This window comes from Eptatretus burgeri, chromosome 4 (assembly GCF_056783735.1).
Source record: "Eptatretus burgeri isolate ZD-2024b chromosome 4, Ebu_testis_v1, whole genome shotgun sequence".
Taxonomy (NCBI): domain Eukaryota; kingdom Metazoa; phylum Chordata; class Myxini; order Myxiniformes; family Myxinidae; genus Eptatretus; species Eptatretus burgeri.
The window spans coordinates 38918798-38930854 of NC_140964.1; the positions used below are offsets into that span (position 1 = coordinate 38918798).

The following is a 12057-nucleotide window of genomic DNA, read 5'->3' on the forward strand; positions in this document are numbered from 1 at the left end:
TCGACTTGACATCCATTCATTGCACAGGGGTAAGGCATTGCGGGGGAGGGCTGGACCGAAGAATGCATCACAGAAATGAGGAGACGATCACAATGCAAGACCATTATTTGTTATCTTGCCAAAACGAAGTTTTTGCAAGATATGTTATTCAGCTTGTATGTTTTTGTTTTTTTTGTTTTTTGTTTGTCTGTAATCATGTATAAAAAATTCTGCAGAGCACAGTTATCATTAGAAATTTTTGTAACTTCGCATATCAGAGGCCTATAGAGGTCCCTTTCAGTGCACAAAATTTTGAAGGTTAAGGTCACTTTGTCGCAAATCAGGGGAGTCGACGAAACGCTTATTTTTTTGAGTAATTTTGATTGGATCGTCTTCAAACTTCATGGGAATATAGTTCATGGTCTGGCGCTCAGCTGATTAATTTTTGGTGGCGATTGGCCTTGACCTTCATGGTTAGCGCCTGGAGTCAAACATATTTGACCCCAAGGTCAAATTTTCAAGTTTTAGGAACCATATCGTGTAGTACCTCAAATTGAACACCTCGATGAGTGCTTTCTAGATATGTCAAGCTTGAGACATTATGACGTCATTTGGTGACGTTATGAGGCAAACGCATATTTTTCATGGTTACTCTGTAGAACAATTCTCATCGGAATCTCTCGTAGGCAGATATTCCTCAAGGAGTCGCTCCTGGTGGATAGCAGCTCTGTTCACCTCAGTGTGACCTTAAAGAAGTCACACGTGGTCACCTTTTGGCAAGATACGGGTCACCCTGCGGGTGACATTGGTTTATTTTTATTTGTTTGTTTTTTGTTGTCGGGGTGGAGAGGAGGCAGAAGGTATTTATGTTGGGGTTATACATGGAGTTGGATCAAATTGATATTTGAGTCTGTATGTCCCTCGGTTCGTGCCCCTTTTCTGTTTTGGTGTGCTCGGTGATAAATATTTTAAATTTATTCAAACCAAATGTTCGCAAGATTATTTTTTTCTTCCAACATTGCTTAAATCAGACCAATCTTTTTTTCGATTTATTTAATTTTTACTTTCTCCCCCCCCCCCCTTTTTCTTTCTTTCTTTCAATTTTTTGCTTTATTTTTATTCATCATTTAATTTCCTCAAAGCAATTTTTAACTTTAAATAATCCCTTTAATTAAAAAAACAAAAAACAAGTATCTATCTTTAATTCATCTCCCTTATGCTGTGTGGTTGAAAGCCTTGCATTTGTATTGACCAGGCGGGTGGGGAGGTGACTGGTGTTTCGCAAAGCTTTGGCGGCTACGAGAGATCACCTCATTTGGTCTTCTCGAAAGCATCCTCCTCCCCCCTCCCCCCACCTTCTTTTTTGTGGCAGAGATCCAAGTGTTGTGAATTAGCGACTTGATTGATAGATCCAAGTCGTTTGCCCTCTCTGCGCAGGGTGCACCTTGATGCTGTGCAGTCATGTAACTCCAAACTGAGTGGTAATTATTAGAGGCAAACCCATTTCTGCCGCCCATCTGTGTGGTGTTACCTTTGTCCTCACCTCTGTCAGATGGGGCTTGTCACGGAGATGGCTTTTGAGCAGAAACGGACAGATTTCATGCAGCGCCTCTCATCGTGGCAGCAAATGCATTGAAGTAATCATTATTAAATTACAAATGTATATTTGGGTTCCATTTTTTTTGATTCATTAGTGGGTTTTTATTGATGTTATGTAAGAATAAAAAATCCGGCGGCAATCTGCATATCATTTACCAGATTCTGTGGTGTGTAATGGTTAGAGCATTTGCTCTGAGTCGTGGAGGTCAGTGGTTCGAACACCAGCCGGCCCATCCCAAAGACTTTAAAATGGTACATTCTGTTTCCTTGCTTGACGCTTTGCATTTAAAAAGATAGAGCATGGACAAACAACCCTGAGAGGGTAATACGAGTGCAGGCTTTGATGGGACGAATGGCTTCCTCCATCGAAGTTCCTTGACATGGGAACTCGTATCTTGTCTTTTATCATGAGTTCATTTACCTCCGCCACCGAAGGTGAACGAGGTTATGTTTTCACCCCTCTCTGTCTGTTTATTACATGCAAAATCGAAGACTTTTCATGTACATTGGTCAGTCGATTTTACTCTGTCTGCCTGTTTGTCTGTCTGTCCGTCACCAACAGGTCAAATTTTAAACCGATCTTCATGAAACTTCACCACATGATAGAATTTGGCATAAGAAAGGAGCCCATTCATTGTTTTTGAGGTCAAAATGTCAAAAGCTCAACATCGGCCAAAGGTCAACAACTAAGGTGATATTTCTAAAATCCTCAATTTTCATCTGACTTGAAATGACTTGAAATTTGATTCACTTGAAATTTAAAGAGAAGTTGCATATTTGTTCATTGAATTCAACCACCAATAATTATTTATCCAAATTTGTTTCATGGACTTTGCAAGTATCGTGCTCTGCATGACGTCTTCTTGTTTGTTTCTTTGTTTGTTCGTCTGATTGTGTGCAGGATATCTCAAAAAGTTGTGGACGGATTCAGAGGAAACTTAGTGGACACATTGGGTGTGTGACAAGGACGAATTGATTCGAGTTTTGTGAAGATGCGAATCCGGATCTGGACACGAGAATTATTTAAATTTTAAAGTGATTCTTCACCATTGAGAGGGCCAAAAACGATATATAGCATGACATTTCAAAAATGTATTGTCCCGATATGTTCTCGTGGATCAAGCATTACATGGCGGAGGTATGCGCTGTACCGAGTGCCTTCTAGTTTTATAAAATTAAATGGTTATCGTCTGATTGATAATGATTTTGCTCAGCATTTCATGGAGCTCGCAGGATGGCCTTGCGGTTATGCACATGCACCTTTGAGTTGTCTACCTTGGGTTGGCATCTGAACCCAGCTATAAACTGTCATGTTGGTGTTCCGCAGGCAGGATAAGGCATTAAGACGTGGCTTATGGTGATACAAAGGCGTGTTGTTGTGATGATGGGGAAGATTTACTAATTCTATTAATTTTGCATTCCTGAGATGCTACAAACAGACTTTATAACTGCTTGTGAATTTTATAGATTTTTACCTTTTTGTTTTAATCACTGTGCTTGATTGTCTAAGCAGATAAGTTTGTTATCCTGTTATTTGCACCGAGTTGCATTGTTACCTCATTCTACACATTACTCCATGGCAGACTCTGCAGATGTGGCACAGTCCATGGCAGGAGCCATCGATGTGATCTATTCTGACTTGCGAAAGCCTCTCATCTCCCTCGATGAGGCAGTGGCTGCCTCATCTTTCTGGCCTTCTCTGGAGGGAGATCTTAAAGTAGGAGATGCTGAAGGAGCTATTGCCAAGGCACCACGTTCGGTGCAGGGTGAAATTCACATTGGCGAGCAGGCACACTTTTACATGGAGACACAGGTAGATCATCAAAAGAACATCAATGAACCTTGTTTCTTGTTCAAACTGTTTCAACGCACACATGTCTTTTGTGCAGAAATGTTTTCAAGTGATGGCATTGCTAATTATTCAACCTTTTCGACTGTTAACAGATGTCCAAATTGCCTGATACGTCATGGTTTTATCATTTTGTTTGCTGTGTTCCCTGGCCTTGAATCCTAGGTACAATGTTGATCTGTACGTTTCATCCTAACCAGATATATTCGTGGTATATGTCCATGACTGAATCAATAAATTGCTTAGTTGAGTACTGCCTTGGAATAAGCAGAGTATGGTATACCAATTCAATTTGCTTGAAAGGGCAGGCGCAGGATGGCCTACCGGTATGCACACTCACCTCTGAGCCATCTTGCCTGGGTTCCAATCTTGGCCAAGCTATAAACTGTCACTCTGGTGTCTCACAGACAGGTCGAGGTATCGATGTGTGTGCCGTCCCTCGGATGGACGTCAAACTGGGCGTTCCATTTGCCGGCATTAATTGGTTGATGTTAAAGATCCCTTGGTGTCCTTTGTGAAGAGTGAGTGAGCTATCACCTGCACCCTGGCAAAATTCTAAATCGCTCCTTTAATCTGCAGCAGTCACTGCATCAGCGGCATAGCTGTGCTCCCAACAATGATGCAACCAGCAGCCACAAGCTGCATACAAAATGAATGAATTTACTTGGATGTACAGTATGAAAGGACAATTTAAGTTGTTAAAGTAGTAGAACTACATTTATGAGGTTACTCTAAGGCGTGCTGGAGAAATATTAATATTCAGGAAATAGGTAAACTACTCATGTTACTATCGTGCTATTTTATGAAAATTTTTGCCGAGGCTAATTTTCCTTCTCCTTCATGCAACATAAATAATAGCTCCTCTGTAAACCTTAGCTCCTTGAACATTTTTTGCCATTGATCGTAGCTTGTATAACTGGAGAGTTCATAGAACACCTTACCCCATGAAGTCTTAAGAAAAAGGACGTGGAAGGGTCTTTTCAACCCTTGCTTTGTGTTTCAAAGCATGATCTATATTTCCTATGACCTCCAATTTTGTCTGCATCTCAATATTCCCTGACAACGAGATTGCGAGCAGCAAATTTGATTGGTCAAGATGGTGTAAAATGATGTCATGTTTTGTCAAAGTACTGCTAAACTGGAGGTTTTTGGAAGTGCCAACATGGCGATATGTTGTTCTACAGTATTCAAGTTTTCATATAATTCGTTTTAAATAAAATAAAAGTTTTAAAGACTTGAGAAAAAAAAATTACAAACCATTTTGTCGGAAGTTTACCGCCGTTGATTCACCGTCTTTTACACCACCTTCTTTAAACATGCGACATTAGTTATTTGTGCCTGTTGTTTGTGTCCTTTGTGATGTCCCTAAAAACAGAATGATTTTCAATTTTGAGTGCCAGACAGGTAGACAGCCAAAAAAATCAAACACAAATCACACCTGTGTCCGAAGGAAGCGGTGCAGTTTGGCATTTCCTATTTGTGATGCTCGGGAGCTGGAGCTCCCCTTGTGCCAATTGAATGTGGACCCCGCTTAAAACAAATTTTTGACTGACTGATGGACTTACTAAGTATTGAAGCAGCTAAACCTCTCTAAAATTACCTTATTCCTTTGAGTGCATGCACGATCGGCTCTGGATTCCATACATTTTGCCGAAGTATTGCTCAAATGAATTTTCGTTTTCCGATTCATATTATACAGTGTTCAAAATATAAAATTCAATTGAAATTGTCATTTCTCGATCATAGAGTGATGTCTGTAAACAGACAGACAGACAGACAGACAGACAGACAGGCTGGTAGGTGACATGGGTGGTCGCTAGACTAAGGCGAATTTGAAATATGTACATAAGAGAACACATCAGATGGCATTTTTTGCCGTTCTTTGTTCCATATAGGAACAAGACGAGCAACTGTCCATTCATCATTTGTGTTCGATTCCCTAACCCTACGTTAGGGAATCCCAACACGAACGTTTGGGTGAAAGCATATAGTAATATAATTGCATGCCAGTCATACAGTTTTTGACGGATCGGGCCGAAATTTTTAGACAAAGAGGTTGATTATAGTGCGCATAAAAGCACATGGAAGCCCATTTTTGATTTTCGATTAAAAAAAATATTTTTCGGATTTTTTCAAAAATTTCAAAGTCCCGTTGCTTGGCAACGTGTGGCATCCATAGCAACCGTGCTCAAAAGCATACAACTAGATCCTGGTATGAGCCTACCAGTCAAGTTTCATCAAAATTGGTCGACTCCTCTGGCCTCCAGAGCTGTCCATTACATACAAACAAACAAACAGACAGACGGAAAACCTGAGAATAAGGGTAGTCTAGTGACCATCCAATTGACAGAGTGAACAAATACGTAATCCACCCCAGAATGCTCAGCACGCATGCGCAGAAACCCCTACAAATACCGATCTCTGGGGCGGGCACACAAACTGCTCTCATGTGTGTGTGATAAGGATTGTTACCTAAAATGTCTCACAAAGCTTCTAACAGAATCCGAAAATACTTGGGAAATTCCCCAAGAGAAAGCTGGGGTGTGCCTCTGCACACACACACACAGACACACACACACACACACACACACACGGAGTTTAAGGGAGACACTATATCTTGTCTGGTTGCTTCTGCACACCAATTGGAAGGACACACTATATCTGGGGCTTGTGAATGAATAGGGTAAGTTTAAAAATGAGGATATTTACTATTATTCATGTTGGGGGGGGGGGTGGGGGGAAGTGGGATCTGTGAAGTCTGATATATACATACATACTGTATCCATGCTGTTTATTTGGTTCTGGGGCCACAAGAGAAGTTATACAAGATTTTTGCATGTATTGCAAAAAGGAGATGTGTGTGTGTGTGTGTGTGTGTGTGTGTGTGTGTGTGTGTGTGTGTGTGTGTGTGTGTGTGTGTGTGTGTGTGTGCGTGCGTGCGTGCGTGCGCGTGCGTGCGCGCGCGTGCGTGCGCGTGCGTGCGCGTGCGTGCGCGTGCGTGCGCGCGTGTGTGTGCATATCTGCCGCTGCTCCCTTCCATTAACGCAAAATGGTAGGCGCTCAAGACCTCGCATCGACAGATTCTTCTTGCATTTCCGATATTTTTTTGAGTCTGCTTTGCATCCAGGAACACATCAATTATGGTTAACCATATTGAAATTGCCAGTCTTTTGTTTAAATGCTGAAAGTTATGTTTAAAAGACTATTTGACTTGCACATTTCATTCTTGCAATGGTAGGTTAAAAGTACCCGCCCTAGTGGAAGCCAGTCACTGGAAACACACACACACACACACACACACACACACACACACACACACACACACACACACACACACACACACACACACACACACACACACACACACACACACACACACACACACACACACACACACACACACACACTGCACATGCACGAAAGGCCTCGTAAGTTTGCACATGTCATTTCGGAATTCCTGTAGTGCTTAATCCCACTTAGTACTTTACATAATTACCCCACGCACACTAAGCAGAAAGTGGAGTTAAGCAATTGGTTCACTTTGTCTCTCTCTGTCTGTCTGTCTGTCTGTCTCCACAAATGTCGGTTTATCATCGAGGAACAACTTTATTTCAATTGAATGTTTTATTTTGAACACAAATCCAAAAACGAACCTGCAGTCTTGCAGTACTTTGGCTCTGCATTCATCCTCCTCCTCCTCCTTATGTAGGGCAGCTATCATTTGTTGGGGCGTGACTATGCCGCTGATGCTGTGCCCCTATACCAGTACACTGGTGCTCATTTTGCCGACCTCAGAAGGATGACAGGCCGAGTCAGCCCCACCTGGTGTTAATTCAGTGGCTAACCATGCTCGAACTCAAGGCCTTAAGATCCGAAGATCCCAGCTACCCCAACCACTAAGCCAACACCAGGCTTAATGAATTCATCCTGGCCATGCACATGGGCACTGAGGAGTATGGTAATTATTTGTGGCTGACTTCCTGTCTGGCAGTCAAAGAAAATTGAAAATCATTCCAAACAGGAAACTTACTGTTTTTAAGAAAATCAAAAAGGACACAAACAACAGGCACAGGTAACTAATGTAACGTGTTCAACATAGTGGTGTAAAGGACGCTGCATCAACAGCTGTCTTGAAGAACTGGAGGGAGTAATGAGATTGAAGAGAATGTCGAAGTGATTCCACGTGAAGTGGAGGCGATTCCACATGTCGGGGGAAAAATAGGATGAGTGGAGATGATAAGCCCATAGACTCAGCGTCAATGTGGGAGACTACGATGATCTTGAAGACCTCGGTGACCACGGCATTAAGCTGAACAAGATGTGAGGCTGTGGAGAAAGCCCAGAAGGGAGAGCGGTGCTCCATCGAGCTGCGGATGAAGGCCTTGTCGATGAATAGGAGCTCAGGTGTGCCAAGGAAGGACTTTGTACGACAAATGATACCCAGTCAGCAACTTCGAAACGTGGTTTCCCATGAGCGATCATGGCTGACAGTGAGATACAGGAGTTGGAGTGACTGAGTTTCCTCAAGAGGATTGTTACAGAAGTAAATGGGAGGGTTTTCCCTGATGAGAGAGATAGTGAGAGTGTGATTTGTCAATATTGAAAAACATATTCCAAGTGTTTGACCAGCTTGTGATTTTGTCAAGGTCTGGGGAGAGTGAAGAGGCTGCGACATGCCTATCTGAAGGATGGGGGGGGGGGTGTCAAGCTAGAGGGTGAAGGCTTCAGCAAATAGATAAAGAGGATTTTCACATACTCTTAATGAGAACCGAACTGCACACACTCCTGAATTGCTCTGGAAAGAGCTTGGTGTCCACATGTGCTGTCCTTCTCTATCAGTGGCTCTCAGTTTCAGCTTTTTTTTTTTTTAATGTCTGCTTGATCTGTGATCCATTCTCGCAACATCATTCTCTTTCTTCCTTCTTTAGATCAATCAAACTAACTTTCGATTCCCCTTTCAGCCATCTCTGGCACATACTATCGGAAGCTGATTAAGCATTCGTCCTCGGCCTTTTTTTCTCTCTTTTTTTTTTTTTATCCTCGTATTAATTCTTGTCTTTTGCAATACTTTGTACCTTGTCATTAGATTTGGGTAATCTTGCAGGTCAAATATTCCATTGTTCAATTATACAGCCCGTTACAAGACATTGACAACCGTCTCCCAATCTGCCTAATTAGCAGCTGTGCCATTATGACCCGGCCTGGCTTCTGCCACAGGGGCCATTTGTTATTCAGCCTAATGGAGACTATAGATTGCTCTGATAGGCCCGTAGCTCTGTGATTGGAGTGATCAGCATTCCGTGCTGTCTTGAGGAACAACAGGAAAGGATCTGCTTGTGAGGAATTTTGATTTGCACAGAACTTTTGAAGAATTTGGGTCCATCAGCAGGCTGCTGCTTGGCCTACCATTGAACAACTCGCAGACTGGACGTGCAATCGTAATTGTGTTCAATGCTGGGATAATCTTGGATGTAGAAGAAGCAGCTTATCTCTGGAAATGTCTCGATCAAACGCAGTGCTTGCCTCGTCAAATCTCACGCCATAATTCTTGAGTTGAAATTATCAGCCATTCCAATCCACAATCTCATGGCTCAGGTAATGCTTTTTGGTCTCCACCATTGTCATGTTGACCCAGCAAATAGATAAAGGGAAAGTGTATCTTTGGAGTTGAGCATAAAAATATGTCGTCTTCATACCACGGGCCAGACAACTTGCTTGCTTGTTGATGTATAAAATTATGGAGCTCATTTGTGTGTGTGTGTGTGTGTGTGTGTGTGTGTGTGTGTGTGTGTGTGTGTGTGTGTGTGTGTGTGTGTGTGTGTGTGTGTGTGTGTGTGTGTGTGTGTGTGTGTGTGCGTGCGTGCAGGTGTGCCGCTGTGTCCCTACAGAAGATTGTTTAGAAGTACAGACTGCTCACCAGTGGCAGGATCTGGCACAGGATGGTGTAGCTTATGCACTCGGTCTTAAAGCCAAGGAGTAGGTTTCACGTACAAACGCAAGCTCTTCATATATTCATGCAACACCTTCATATTTCTCCTTCTGATGAATAAAGGATGGTTCTCGCTGATTTTAGTGGTGGTACATTTATTGAGCAAGTCTTTTTGTTAAATAACAAGTCCAACGCAACATGCAATTGCTTTTCCAGAGACGGGCCATCTCCTTCCGTTTGATAACGTGTACGTGCTGCAAAATAATTTGGTGATACGTATAGAGCTATGAGTTATGCTATGGGGTGGTGATCATTTCATCGTTAGAATCCGGAAACAAATCTATCTTCTCCATATCCACGATGGCTTGCCCCTTGCCATAACAACAGCGCTGAACTGTGTGCGTTTGTGTGTGCACAGTGTGGTTGTGTCTGCGAGACGACTTGGTGGATCATTTGGCGGTAAGGCTACACGTGCTAATATTGTGGCCTGCTGCACAGCCCTGGCAGCCTACCTCACACGCAGGTGAGTATGTTTGTCTTGCCATGGTGGACTCTGATGTCATATTCTTAACTTTTGTCGTGCTGTCTGGGTAGAGATTTATATTATATAAGTGCAGCGATCTACGTGAGATTTGTTAACCTGACTATTGTGTCTGCAATATCCTGGGGGAGAAGAAGACGTCATGTCATTTTATAATTTATTATTCTAATTATGTCGAGATGAAGACTTCTGGAGTAGTTTACATATATTCTTGGAGGACCTAAGAAAAGTCGAATGTGTTTATTTAGGCAATGACATAAAAAAAAACTGGCTTCTCGAAGTGGATGAATTGTAGTGACAAATAGTTTCTGCAAGTGGAAGTACTGGCCTACCTTAAATTTGTAGCTACGACATGTTCCAAAACTACCAATCAAATTCACGCACGAAAGCGACTTAAAAAAAAAAAATTATTGCAAGTGACTGCAAGGAAAACAAATGTCGACTTGCTCTTTGAGTTTATGCAAAGTCGATGACCGAGTCACTCAGGCCTTTGTTGTAATCCCAAAGTGTTTGAAAATAAGCCAGGCCAAATTGGTGAGATTCGGCAGTGGAGCCGCGGATTCTAAGACAGAGCAGGTATGGTCTTGTAAATGAGAACCTAATGGGGAGCGTATGGAGAGTTTGCTTCGATTCGGTGAGACTTTACATTCGGGAGTTACAGCGATTTTAAAATTTTCGCCAACCCAGTGATTGGGAGATGCTTGGGCAAGATCACTGTCCAGCCTCCATATTATGAGAAGGGTACCCAAGCAGTGGTATGTAAGTTTGTATTTTTACAACTGAGCTTACCTTTAGTGCCCTTCAGTACCTTGCTCGATCAATTGTTATTTCCATAACGATGATGCATCATTCTTCCGTGGCGCGAAAGTTGAATGGTGGTCGAGAACATTTCCATCTCATTTTGACACATTTCCATCCGTTCAAGTTAAACCCTTCTTTCCAATCAATTATTCAAGCCTTTGTCATGTGATGTTGCTGTTGGTTTCTTATTTTCTGGTAAAGGCCCGGTCACACCTTGACGTTTTAGCCAGCGATGGCAACGTGTTAAAATGTATGTAAAACGCTGGCTTACGTTGAACTTTTGATGGTTTTTTTTTAAAGATTCGGACGTATTCATAGCGACTTGGTCTTGTGTATAACGCATTGGTAACGGACACAGAACGTTTCGTTGTGTTATAGATAACTTATACCAACGAATGCTGAACCTGTTGTCAGCCTACACAACCGATGCCCAACGATAGTCTAACTTAGGCATAGCGCGTTGCACGCATCGCCGACGATGTCGTGACGTAGCCTATTAAAAGGCTGACGCACAACGATTCGAATCATAACTGCCGTAGAAATGGAAGTGTCAACATCGCGGTCACACCTTGGCGATCTTGCCAGCGTATGCCGACCTAAGAAAAATGTGTCTAAAACGTTGGGGCACGTCAAATACGGTACGAGTAAGTTTGGTATATGTGAGTACAACGCTAAAGTACGCTATCATACGTCGTAGTAAGTAGAGTACGTCAAGAAATTTTAAACATGTTCAAAATTTTACGATGTACTCGGCGTATGACACACGTTCCGCATGCGATGGGGATAGGTTGTACACACGATATGTGGACGCTTACACACGTCCACAAAGGCTACTTATAAGCTACTCATAGGTCGAAACACGTCACGGTAATGACTTTTTTACGCGAAACTTATTTCTAACTTATGTTTGACGTGCTTTGAACCAATTATTTACGTAGTCCCAACACACATCGACGTATGTAGACGTATTCCAATGACGTCTTCCGGTCGACAAAAAAAAATAAATGAACGTGTTTCTAGCTTACAACTGCCATATCAAGACGTGTTCCCAGCGGTTTTGGGAATTGGTATATAAAAATGGTGTTCATAAAAGGGGAACCCAACAGTGTTTTCGAGTCCTTTTTGAGTCGATGTCCATGTCAGCAGTAACAGTATCAGTATCAGTATTAGTATTAGTATAAGTAGTAGTTTGTTCATGTTGGCAGTAGTAGGTGAGTGTGAGGGGAGGGTGTGGGTTATGATGGATCGTCCTTGCGTTTAACGATTTAACGATTTAAATGATAAACTCAATGATTTAAATGGCTGCATCTCCACTATTGAAAGTAGACGCTTGCGCTCAACAATTGGATTTTTTTTACA

The 12057-nt window shown here is 42.2% G+C and overlaps 1 protein-coding gene across 2 annotated transcripts in view; it reads left to right on the plus strand.

The window, feature by feature from the left end:
• LOC147027842 (uncharacterized) overlaps positions 1–12057 on the plus strand; it is a 219053-nt gene that overhangs the window by 131357 nt on the left and 75639 nt on the right. For both annotated transcript variants that reach the window (XM_085877510.1, XM_085877511.1), the window contains 3 exons: positions 3162–3391; positions 9294–9403; positions 9775–9879. In XM_085877510.1, coding sequence (XP_085733636.1) covers positions 3162–3391; positions 9294–9403; positions 9775–9879 — 445 coding nt within the window. The remainder of the gene's footprint in view (positions 1–3161; positions 3392–9293; positions 9404–9774; positions 9880–12057) is intronic.